Below are 12,199 nucleotides of genomic sequence, written 5' to 3'. Positions count from 1 at the left end.
ATTGTTATCAGGATCCTTAAAAAAAAAGTACTCCTTAGCTGTAGATTGAAATTTTTCAGTTTTATACTTTATAAATACATTTTTTACAAAAAGATATACTATTAGCTTTCATCATAAAATGAAATTTCGTAACACTAATTTATTTAGGTTCTCTATCTCAATTTTCTGATTCCCCAGTAAATGGTGCAACTCGATCTAGGTCCCTATCTTATTTTTTACAAGTCATGAATGGTTAGTCTGGTACACTGGATATAGTGAGCAACAGCTTGCTATGAAATTTAGTTGGAAATTATATAAAATCGTAAAAAAAAAAATGTTGTATTGATCCCTATTTCAGAATAATTGTGTACCCACATAAATGTATGAAGTATTAGTTAGACAATATTACACTAGTAAGGAAGAGTTGACAGAAGTTTAAGGTAGCTCAATTTTTGTATCCATTACTTTTAATATCTCATAGTTTATCGTATTCGAATTCAAATTCGGTTCTTGGAGAATTTTTTATTTATAGAAAATATTATAAAATAAGAGAGGGAAACAAAAAGACTACCTCTGTTTTTCTATACATAGAAGAATCCGTATAATTTTTACTGATTCAAATTTTGAATCGCTAAAAGTTCCACCAATTCAAAGTTTTGCCTTTTATAGAATTATCCTAGACCATTCAAAATAAGCGATTTTCTATCTTTCTAAAAAGATAGTAAAAAAATAAATTTATAAAATGTAAAATTTAGTTTGTAAGTACATTTTAATATGGAGGTCATGTTGAACGATTTAGATCGACTGTTTGTAAGTACATTTTTAATATGGACCAATCTAAGCTATGCATAGTATCATAGGCTTACTCAAAAGTGGTAATAAAAATTTGGCAGTTTCAAATAAATAGCCATGGGATGAAAGTATAGTCACAAGATTAGCGAATTATACCTGAATTATACTCGAATAATTTGTTTTTTTGGTGATGTCAAACCGAATGCCAAATTATTCGGTTGACCGAACTTTGACCGATTCATTAATTTTTCCTTAATTTTTTTCAGAACATTTTTTTTAAATTTTTTTTTTTGCTCTCTTATAAGACTGAAATCTCTAATCCGAATAATTCCGAATCATTTCCGAATTATACCCAAATTATTCCCAAATCACGAATTTTTGACCTCACCTCACTGAACCCGAATAATTCATTTGTGACTATGGATGAAAGAAGATTTTAATTGGGGGAGGAACAAGATAGACAGCTTCTTGGCAACTTATGAACTCCAAAAGAAACACTCCAAATGCTCTCCGACCGCTGCATCGATCAATGAACTTACCCTAACAAAACCAGCATGTAATTAGTTATCTAACTAACTATAAAAAACGTACTTGGGCTGAATTTTTTTTAAGTTATGCTCAGTTTTACTTGACAGTATTTAATATTTCATTGCACTGATAAAAAAATGAATTTACAGTGCTTTGCTAACTTAACTGGAAAAAGGGAAAAGTTTCAGCTGTGACATGTGTGATATAAAAAAGAATTGAAAAGAAAAGAAAAGAAAATACAAATGAGGTTGTTTAAATAGGCCACAGAAAATCATTCTCAATGACCCCTGTGGCTGTGGTACGGTGTTGAGGTTTATCAAGCCAGCCCAAACACTACTACAGCTAATTTCGCTAATTTCCCAAACACTCTCACATATGCTACTCTCTCTATCTCTCTGTTCCTCTGTTGATACAAGTTTGAAGGAACAACGCAACAGGACTTTTTTTGAAGGAATGCAATCAGACACAATGATGGACTTTGAAGGTTTAATTTATTACTTGTTTGAAATAAAGGTTTGGTATCTAAAAGCCATTTATTGATTGTTTTCTTGTGTATTTTATTCAACCTTTTATTTGTTTTAGGCAAAAATAAAAGAGCTATTATTATTAATGCAAAAAATTATAAGTAGGAGGTGGCCCAGATGTATGGCCCAAATATCGAGCCTGAAGAACTAACTGGTGAAGAAAGATTCTACCTGAAAAAAGAGCCCACAAAAAGGTTCAATTATATATGTACCAATTTGGAGGAATTATTGATGAATTGATGAATTGGTGGGGTAATTTTAAACATATATGCATCTACATTGTAAAAAAGCAAGAGACGGTCAAGCTCACACTCACACTCACACGATTTTTTCTTTTAAATAGAAATATATAATAATAAATCCATTTAAACGAAATAAGCACCCAATTTGGATCATACATCTGTGATATGCTGAATTTCAGAAAAGCAGCTCCACCGTAGGATGGAAGATGCTAAGTACGAGTACATATTTTTCAATTTTACAAAAATCAGTTCTGTTCTCCACCCATAAAGCTGTTTTTTTTTTCCAAGAGAGTAGACTTATATGTTATGCACTTCATGAATACAGAATACTAGAGAGTAGACTTATAAGTCACCTTAGAAATATAAACACAAGGAATGCAAAATTTCATAAAGTAACTTTATCAAAAAAAATATATTTTTTTTTAATTTACTGTTTACATTTTCATACAAAGTTAATTAGGTTTCTAAGTTGTACGTATTGAATCTATTATAGGATTTTTTTTTTAAATCATTATTGTAACATGCAAGCATATAAATAGTAAATAATTTTCATAAGCAAAATAAAATAAAATAAAATTTGTAAGGCCTAATGAAAATGTATTATTGATGATATGTACCGGGTCATAGTTAAATTACCATATCGCGCAACACATTTTTGTAAGACAAATATATTTAAATAAAATATATTCAAACAATTAATTTGAATATACCTATTTTGTAAAATATGTCTTTTCAAACATTAATTTAAAGAAAATAATTCAAACAATTCGGTTCCATATATCATGCTGTCATCTATATAAATTACTTTTTGCAAGACATATATATTTGAGAAAAATAGAGATATATATAGCGCACAATGAATCCAAATAATTTTGTTCCATATATATGCACCCAACTATAAGTTTAATCTAGATCTATATATACCATCTGTCATTTATTTAATTACATCAAAAATGATGTTATATGTTTGTAACATTAATAGCTTAAACGTATGTTTCCTGCAGTTTAATTGATACGATATTATTTTCAATAAAGCGTCCATATCTAGTTCGACATACTATTTAATAAAAAATTCAGTATATATAAGAAGAAGAAGTGAACATTTATTAAATTTTTTCTTAACAACTGGAGCAATCTGATTCCTCATTTTTTTTTCTCTTTTGCATGATGCACTTGAAAGAGATAATTAAAAAAATATCTTTGTATTGTTAAGAAATATGTATATGTTATTATTCTTACTTTAAGATTACTCGCAATATAAATGTTAAAATACCACTTTAATTTTCTTTCTTTTGATTTTCTTTTTAATTCTATGTAAAACAATATAAAATGTGGCAGTATAAATCAATTTTCTCATAAATTAATAATATTCGAAGTATATAAGTTCTTGATAAATCAATTTTATCTTAAATTAAAAAAAAGTATATAAAATATTGTATAAATCAATCAAATCATAATAATAAACAGTATATTTTAATGGGGGATGGATTGGCTACAATCCCTATGCTTGATTGCTTGGGCAAGGGATGAGAATTGATTCAGGAAGATATTACGGTTTCGAAGACCTATATATATAGACGTACAGGTTTTGAGAAGATTCAGGTATTTGGTGCTAGATTGCCAAAATGTGAAGATATATATTATAGCTCTCTGTTTTCATATTTTGTAGTTCTGATGTACTAGGTGTTGTGTAAACTTGTGTTGCTTTTGCTTTATTAGCTTAATTTTTTTCTAGTTGTTAAGATGTTTTTATAAACTCCTTGTAGGGTTTCGGTACCATTTCAGTACTAGCTCTTGTGAGAATTTTTTATTTCTAATGAAATCAGTGGACTTTGACCCCACTTTTATCAAAAAAATAAAAATAAATAGTGTATAGTTTAAATATTAATTAATTAATTATCATATTGGGTAACGAGTACAAAACATAATTATATATATTATCTGTGCATATATATTTTCATGTTTGGGTGGTGGTATGACATAGAGCTCTTTATGGATACTAACATCCATAATTTTTGTAACTACAGTATCACGTTCAATCTTGAAAAACAAACCCTTCAAATAGAAACAGCGGTATTGACCGTCATAGACAAACAAATAGTCGTCACCTGGATTACGGGGAAACAATTAATGTTTCATTCTCATAGACAAACAAATAGTCGTCAATTTGAAAACTAGGAGTATTAATTATACCACAAAACATAACACAAATGGGTCAGAATCATGTAGAACATGGAGAGAAACCTCTCTATTGTTAAGGGGATTCAGCAGAGATAATAAGCTATATATTGGCATTTTCAACTTTTGAATTAGAACATGGAGAGAAACCTCTCTATTCTTAAGCTCACCAAAGTGTTTGGTGAGCTTGACTCCAAAACCCGTCAAATCGATTTCAAATGACGAATTCGAACCGTTGGAACCCGCCTATTTTACATGTGATGCGTCTACATGTAAAATTTTTAAACTTTTGAATTAGTTTAGTATAAAGTCAATTGGTCAAAAATTAGAAGGTTAATAAATTAATTTTAGTGCATTTATTTTTTTAAAATGTGCTTGGAGACTAAATTTTATATTTTTTTGAATTTTTTTACTATTTATTAAGCCACTTTGAAAATGGCTGATCCAACGGTGGCTTATGATTTTACTGTTTTGTTAAGCCACCGTTGGATCAATAATTTTCAAAGTAGCCTAATAAATAGTAAAAAAATTCAGAAAAATGTAAAATTTGGTCTCCAACCACATTTCAATATAGAGATCACATCTAACATTCAGATCGACTTTTTGAATTTTGAAATTTGAAATTTGAACCGATAGCACTTCGGCCGAAGTGCTACCGAAAGCATATTATAAGTCACACTCATTGTGTTATTCAAACTTTAAGACTACTCTTAAATCAAATTAGAAAATATATACTCCAATTTTTTTGTTTAATTTTCTTTTTAATTCTATAGTTACGTGTCAGGAATATATTATGATGCTTAATTCCTAGCTACTAGTCTACAAGACAGTATGTCAGGACACAGAAATTCGGAAATAAATCTGCTGTGATTCCAATGGGATAACAGGATCCTGTTATTCCAATCCCAACAATTCAAAGTTTTTCATATGTGAATCTCAATGAAAAAACTTCCTCATATACGAATCTCAATGAAGTTGAATGGTTGGAATCGGAATAACATGCCGGACCCTGTTATTCCATTGGAATCACAACAGATTTAATTATTTCGCAGAAATTCATCCTGAGTTGCGCATCCAGTTGGAATGCATGTGTTTGTTGAAATGTCGATATCAGATTGCTCATCTGCCAAAAACATATGACATGTTGGTTTTGGTTTTAGTGGTACCTGCCCCTGTGGGTCTGTGCCTTCAAGAGAGAATTAGCCTTCTCAACAAGCCAGCTTAATTTGACTAATCTCCCTCCACGGTCTCCAGCTCTCACGCACACTAACACACAAGACAACACACACACTCTCTCTCTCTCTCTGTTTTATACCAAGCTTGCATGAACAACAATCGATCCATGGTGGATACATTAACCACCGCGGCAATCAGCTGGCGGTTCTCGATCGGCTGCAGGAAAATTGACCAGGTATATGAACAGTATTTTATTTCAGTACTCATTGTGATAAGATCAGGATAACTATTCTCCAGGATCTCATTTTCTTAGCACCTTGCATGATAATTTAACACATTGTTGTTATTCATATATATACATAACTATTGTGTAATACATATTCGTTTATTTCATACTGTATAATTGATTATTATAGTGTGTACTTGTCTATTTTAGTTTAAACACCACTGTTGGTGCCGCACTTGTTGACTAAGTCAAAATTCATTTTGTAAGTTATCCGTAGATGTTTTGTATTTTTAATACTAACTTTTTGAATCTCGTAAAATACATAAATGGTTGCTGAAAATGCAAACATGCTCTTCTAGAATCCACATTAATACTTTGGAAAAGACCCACCTCTGATACGTGTATGGCCCTCACAGGTATTTATGATACAGGTTTGTTTGAGAGATTTGGTTCGAGAATTATTTACGTAAATATTGTTCACCTCATAGGCATAAAATATTTTTGTGCATATTTATTAATATTTATGTGCTGGAGTTTTAATGGTCTCTCCAAGTATTTATGATAGTTATGGTGTGGAGATTTTGCGGGTACTTGAGTGTGGGTATTGCTATTAGCTTTCTATTTAATATTGCATAATTAAAACTTAATTATTGAAAAAAAAAAAAAAAACTTAGTTTTCGAATAAGTAATTAATGCATAGTTTTTGGTTATGCATAGTCGACTAAAATTAGTTGGAAAACGTTTGAGGATAACCATGTGAGACTTGAAGGGTAAGTATAATATTTCGTTTATATATGAAAAAAATTATCTGACGGTTTTATATGTAAATAAGTGTAAACCACCGTTGTACGGTTTATAATTCTTCTTCTCTTTTATACTTTAGTGTTTTTTAATTATATCCTTTTTTCCCATTTTTTTTACTTTTTTTTTTCCTGTAATTAAATAAATTCCACAATTACTAAGAAAAGAAGATGAATGAAAAAAGTTAATTACTTAAGTGGGCCCCACCCGGGCCCTACCAAGGACCCCATGCCAACGAAAGCTATGTAGAGGTTTGAAGTCAAAGGAAGTCTTAATTATAATATGATGGGAAGATATTTGGAGAACATCGAGTCATCGATCCAACCACAACCACAAGTGTTTTTGTCAACTTTGGCAACTGGTTGGATAAGATTCCTGCAAGTGTTATCTCAAGCCATACATTATTTAGTTTGATTTTTCGCCATTTTGAAATTTCGTCAATCCTGTGGTACATGCGATTTTGAAATGTAAAATTCGCTTGGTATATGTTTAATTAATTTCTGCACAGTGTAATATATATGGTACTATTATTCACTCAGAATCCGTCATTATTAGCTTTTGTTAATATACTTTAAGCCCCTGAAAGGTGCGCCATTACCTAACTAGACCCTGTTTTCTCTCTTTCTCTCTGTTGTTTTTCTTTGAAAATCTTTAAAGTGGCTCCTAAGTGGTCTCTTTTTTTTTTAAACTCTTCGAATAGGCTGCCAAGGCTCTCTCTCTCTCTCTCTCTCTCTCTCTCTCTCTATAACGTACGTTTCATGAGAAGAATCCATGACGGATCTATTGGCCACCACAGCAATCAGGTGGGGGTTCTCCGCTGCCAGTTGGCTGATCTCCCCTATTCTAATCCGTTTCTTGAACAAATGCTTTGATGCTCTCGGCATAGATCAGCAGTTCCAGTCTCAAAAGCAAATCCTCCTCGTAAAATTGGAAAAGCTCCAGACCACTCTCCTCCCTCAGCTGCTCATCCTCACAGATGCTGCACAGGAGAGCCCCCACCGGCCGTTCCTCGACAAGTGGCTTCAGAAGCTCAAGTTTGCTTTCTATGAGGCCGAGCATGTGCTCGGTTTAGTTGAGTACCGGCGACAAGAAAAGGAGGTCAATTCCCTCTTTCCATCTACTTCTAAGTCTTTTTTGAAGAATTTAAAATCCAAGTTTTCATCTGAGAAGAAAAATCTCATTAAAAGCCTTGAGAATTTGGAAGAAATTGTTAATGAAGCAATGAAATTTGTTCCCCTGCTGAACCTACCAAGCAGTAGTGGCAATAGTTCAACCCTGAGCCCTAATGAACAGTATAGGGAAACGATTTCGACTTCAGGTTCCGCGATTTTTGGTCGTGACAAGGACCTAGATCACATTGTAAAATTGTTACGGGAAAATTTCTCAGAATCAAGTAGTAATGCTAACAGCTACTCCGTTATCGGAATATGGGGCATGGGTGGGTCGGGAAAGACAACCTTGGCACAGTTTGTTTGTGAACATGAGAAAGAAGCCAAGTATTTTGATTGTATCATGTGGGTATACGTTTCTGAGAAATTTAATGTCCATGCTATTATGAGAAACATGTGGGAGTCGATCTCAGGGAGCAGCTGTCCTGTTTACAAAAATTTGGATGTGCTAATAACCCAACTAGCTGACAAATTAAGAGGAAAAAAGTATTTGTTGGTGTTGGATGATGTTTGGTGTGAGAAAGGGGTTAGTGAGCAAGAACTAAGCCAATTATTTGCGCCTCTAAAAGGTGGTAAGCTAGGTAGCAAAATATTGGTGACAACTCGGAATGAAGAAGCAGCAAGAGTTTTGGGTGCTATGGATCTGATGAAATTGCCAGAACTTGCACATGAGGATTTTTTGTCATTATTTATGAACCATGCATTAACTGGTGTAAAAGTCACTGAGAATCTGGAGAAAAGATTAAGAGCAATAGGGGAGAAGATTGTGGGAAAATTATGTCGTTTGCCGCTAGCGGCTGCAACAGTAGCAGGTCAATTGCGTAGAAGACTAGACCCAGAATTTTGGTTATCCATGCTAAACAAAAACTTGTTAAATGATACTATGGGAGCACTGTTTTTGAGTTATCAGCACCTCCCTCCCCCATTGCAGCGATGCTTTGCATTTTGCAGCTTGTTTCCTAAAGGGCATCTGTTTAAGCAAGACCATTTGGTTAATTTATGGATTGCAGAGGGCTTCCTTGAAACCGAGGACAGTAATGAGCATATAAAGGATATTGGTAATCGGTATTTTTTGGAGTTAATTTCTAGCTCTTTCTTTCAAGTTGTTGAACAATGGGATAATAAATTTTATTCTATGCATGACCTAATCCACGATCTAGCCCAAGATGTTTCTAAAGGTGAATATTATAGAATTGAAAGTGGTGAGATAAAGGATATCCCTGTCCATACTCGCCACATATATGGTGAAAATTTTATGCTTGGGGAATATGTGGAGAAAATATGCAAACTCAAAGATCTACGTACAATTATTTTTCCTGAAATATTTTCAAAACAAGGGGACCTTGATGCTCTTTTTTCGAAGTTAAGGAAATTATATGTAGTGGAAATAAAAGGGATGTCGCTTCATGCTAAAAGATTTCCTAAGTTTTTGTTTCAGTTGAGAAACCTACGCTACCTAAAATGTAAGAATTTTAATTTAGATACACATTCTGTATTACTCTGCTACCAATTACGTTTCTTATTTACTGAGAGTGAGAACCAGATTCCTAATGTTGGGAGACTAAGATCATTAATTCACGAGCTGACTGATTTTGATGTTAGAATGGAAAGGGAGTTTGAGCTAAAACAGTTGGAGCATCTCAAAGACCTTTATGGATCGTTATCTATCTCTGGTCTAAATAATGTCAAATGTAAGGAGGAAGCAGATCGAGCCAATTTATCTGACAAGAAAGGCCTCCGTAAATTAACTTATTCTTGGTGGAATTTTGAAAGTGCATGTGTCCAGAGAGACAATGATGTTGAAATTCTAGATAGCCTTTGTCCACCACCCCAAATAAAAGAGCTGGTTATTCGAAGATATAGTGGTAAGAGGCTCCCTACTTGGATTTTAGAAAATAATGGTAACGTTATTCATCTCCAGCATCTTGAACTTTCTCGTTGTTATGGCATTGAAGCCCTACACAAAATAAATGAACTATCAGATCTTCTATCTCTTTCCATTTGTTTTCTTCCTAGGCTCAAGAGTTGGGTACCTCTTCCCTTGAATCTAACTCAACTGGAAATTTCTAATTGTCTCCCTATTGCGTTTGCAGTGAAAGAAGACTTAGATATGATAATGTCAACAAAGGGTACACGAATATCCCGAATTGTGACTTTCAAGGAAATGATGACTAATATTATAGAGGATTCTTTTTCCAACTTTCTTTCTGTTGTTCTCTCCATTGATTATCAGTTCAATGAAGTTCTGGAAATGATGAAATATTGTGATGATATAAAAGAAGAAACATTATCAACCATTTCAAAAGATCTAAATAAATGCTTAGAGAAAAGGTTAGACCTCATCTGTCAGCTTAAAGATATTTATGGTGAACCATTCCTGCCCCCCCCCCCCCCTCGAGAGGCTTTCAATTAAATTCTGCTTTATCACAGACAAAATCTTAGCTGGGTCTTTGCAAGGACTTACCTCCCTTACCCATCTGAGGTTAGAGCATATCATAACTATCACATGTATACCTAAAGAGGTCCTTAGTTTCCTGACCAATCTCCTGAAACTTAAAATTCACGGATGCCTGTTACTTACCTCAATTGGTGGATTAGACACTCATAACACCCTTGAAAACCTCCATATATCACTCTGCCCCAACCTTGTGAGCTTTGAAACATCATTAGTTGTTACAAGCTGCAGTGACACTATTGAATTAACATCATCATCACACGGGAGGAGAACTAGATCTAGTACTCTAAAATGTGTTCAACTAAGGAGTTGTATGCTTTCGGATGATATGTTACAAGGTTTCATATCCCTAGAAGAATTATGTGTTGTGGATATCCCAACCATGATAAATCCTCATATCGGTCATTTCAAGGCACTCAGTTTCCTAAAACTAAGTAATTGCCCAAACCTTGCTTCACTAAGGGGCTTAAATGAGTTGACCAATCTTAGAGATCTTGAGATCATTGGGTGTAAAAATCTAAGTTCTCTCCCAGATATGCCGCCATTACTTGAGAGCTCGAGGTTTATAGTTTCTGGCTGCAACGAGAAGAGGTAATTTGTTATCGTCGGTGAAATATGTATTCATAATTTGATTTGAATTTGTGTGGATTAATCCAGTATTTTTGAATGGTTTATTAATTAAGCTAGTAATTGAAAAACGCGTCGTTAAATAACCGGTTACTAAGTTTTGTAGCTGATTTCGTATTATTTATGTTTGTTATTTTTGTTGTGACGTAGGTTGATGGGACAATGGATGGATGCGAGGGTGCCTCTCTTGTCGCCAGCCCCAGCCCGGCGATAGGGTCGTGACATAAAGAAGCATTAAAATAGCTAGATAAAAAAAAACCTAGGAAAATAGTTACAGGATATATATTTAATAGAGGTAGTTTTCAATCTTTTATTGTAAAGGATAAAAAAAAATTAGGCTTTCATAACAATTATGGTGCATCTTATTAATGTATTTTGTTATGCTTGTCAAGTTCTAAATGACATCAATTAAGTCATGTAGAACGCAACTTAATGTAAAGTGATTTTTGCATCATTAATTAATTATGTGTCCAAATTATATATCAAATTATAACAGAATTAAGAAAATGTTTTCAAAAAACCTCAGTTGATTAAAAATATGAAGTTAATTTGTGGTTCTCTTTCTTTTGATTTGATAGATTGTGATATTGGTGCTACTACAAATATTAATCAATAGTTAATTCAACTACTTGCAAATTGAAGATGAAGTGTGAATTGTTCTGGGAAATAAAAGAAAAGAAAAGAGATACTTCATGAGTTCTCTATTGCCTCTCGTGTACAATCTCCATGCTTTGTGTTTGATGTTTTGTTTTAAAAAAAATGATAAAAAGAAGAAAATAGAAAAATAGAAAAAAAAAAATGTATTTTGTTTTGTATGTAGAAGTATATTGGTTGGTTGGTGTTTTTGTGTGCCCAAGAAAATGAGTGCTGTGTTGTGTTGTTGTATGGCAACTTATGTATTCGTAGTCATGCAAGTATTTTGCTAGTTTTTATTTTTAGTCCTAAAAAAAAACTGGAGCTTGATTGGAGAACTGTTGGAACCCTGGTTTTCTTTTAGTGTTTATGTATATATCCCAGCAAAATAAAATAAAGAAGTCTTCTCGAAGTGCATATTTTTCCAAGAATGGTTTGATTGGAGGAAAAATGGAGCTAGGCCTCAATGATGCTACTATTCAGGTGCAGTAAAATAAAATTCTTTCTTTTTAGATATCCAATTAAATGTTCTTAAACCATTTACTTCTATCCCTATCTCAGGTAGGTCCTTACCACTAGTGGAGAACATACAATTAGTGTCGCCTCAAATAGCTGACACTAATACTTTAGCCGACACTAACAGTGTTGTAAAATGCGGTATGCGGAAGGTATGCGGAAGGCCACCGCATACCGCATATGCGGTATACAGCCGCATATGCGGATTTTTATGCGGACTAATATATGCGGATTTTTTCATTAAAAATTAAATATTTATATCATTTATATCAAATATATTAAATATTTGAGTCATCTATATTAAATATATCAAATATATTAGAAGTTTATTAACCAATAAGTGAAATTTCTCA

General features: G+C 33.0%; 1 protein-coding gene across 1 annotated transcript; it reads left to right on the top strand.

Annotated features, from left to right (window-relative positions):
* The first annotated feature begins 7,019 nt into the window (after positions 1 to 7,019).
* On the top strand, positions 7,020 to 11,280 carry LOC144575856 (putative disease resistance RPP13-like protein 1). The gene is made up of 2 exons (XM_078326102.1): positions 7,020 to 10,661; positions 10,848 to 11,280. The coding sequence occupies exon 1, from the start codon at positions 7,218 to 7,220 to the stop codon at positions 10,026 to 10,028; it is 2,811 nt and encodes a 936-aa protein (XP_078182228.1). The 5' UTR covers positions 7,020 to 7,217; the 3' UTR covers positions 10,029 to 10,661; positions 10,848 to 11,280.
* Positions 11,281 to 12,199: the final 919 nt, after the last annotated feature.

The sequence above is a fragment of the Carex rostrata genome, chromosome 24 (assembly GCF_964058835.1).
Source record: "Carex rostrata chromosome 24, lpCarRost1.2, whole genome shotgun sequence".
NCBI lineage: Eukaryota > Viridiplantae > Streptophyta > Magnoliopsida > Poales > Cyperaceae > Carex > Carex rostrata.
This window is presented reverse-complemented; position numbering and strand designations above follow the sequence as displayed.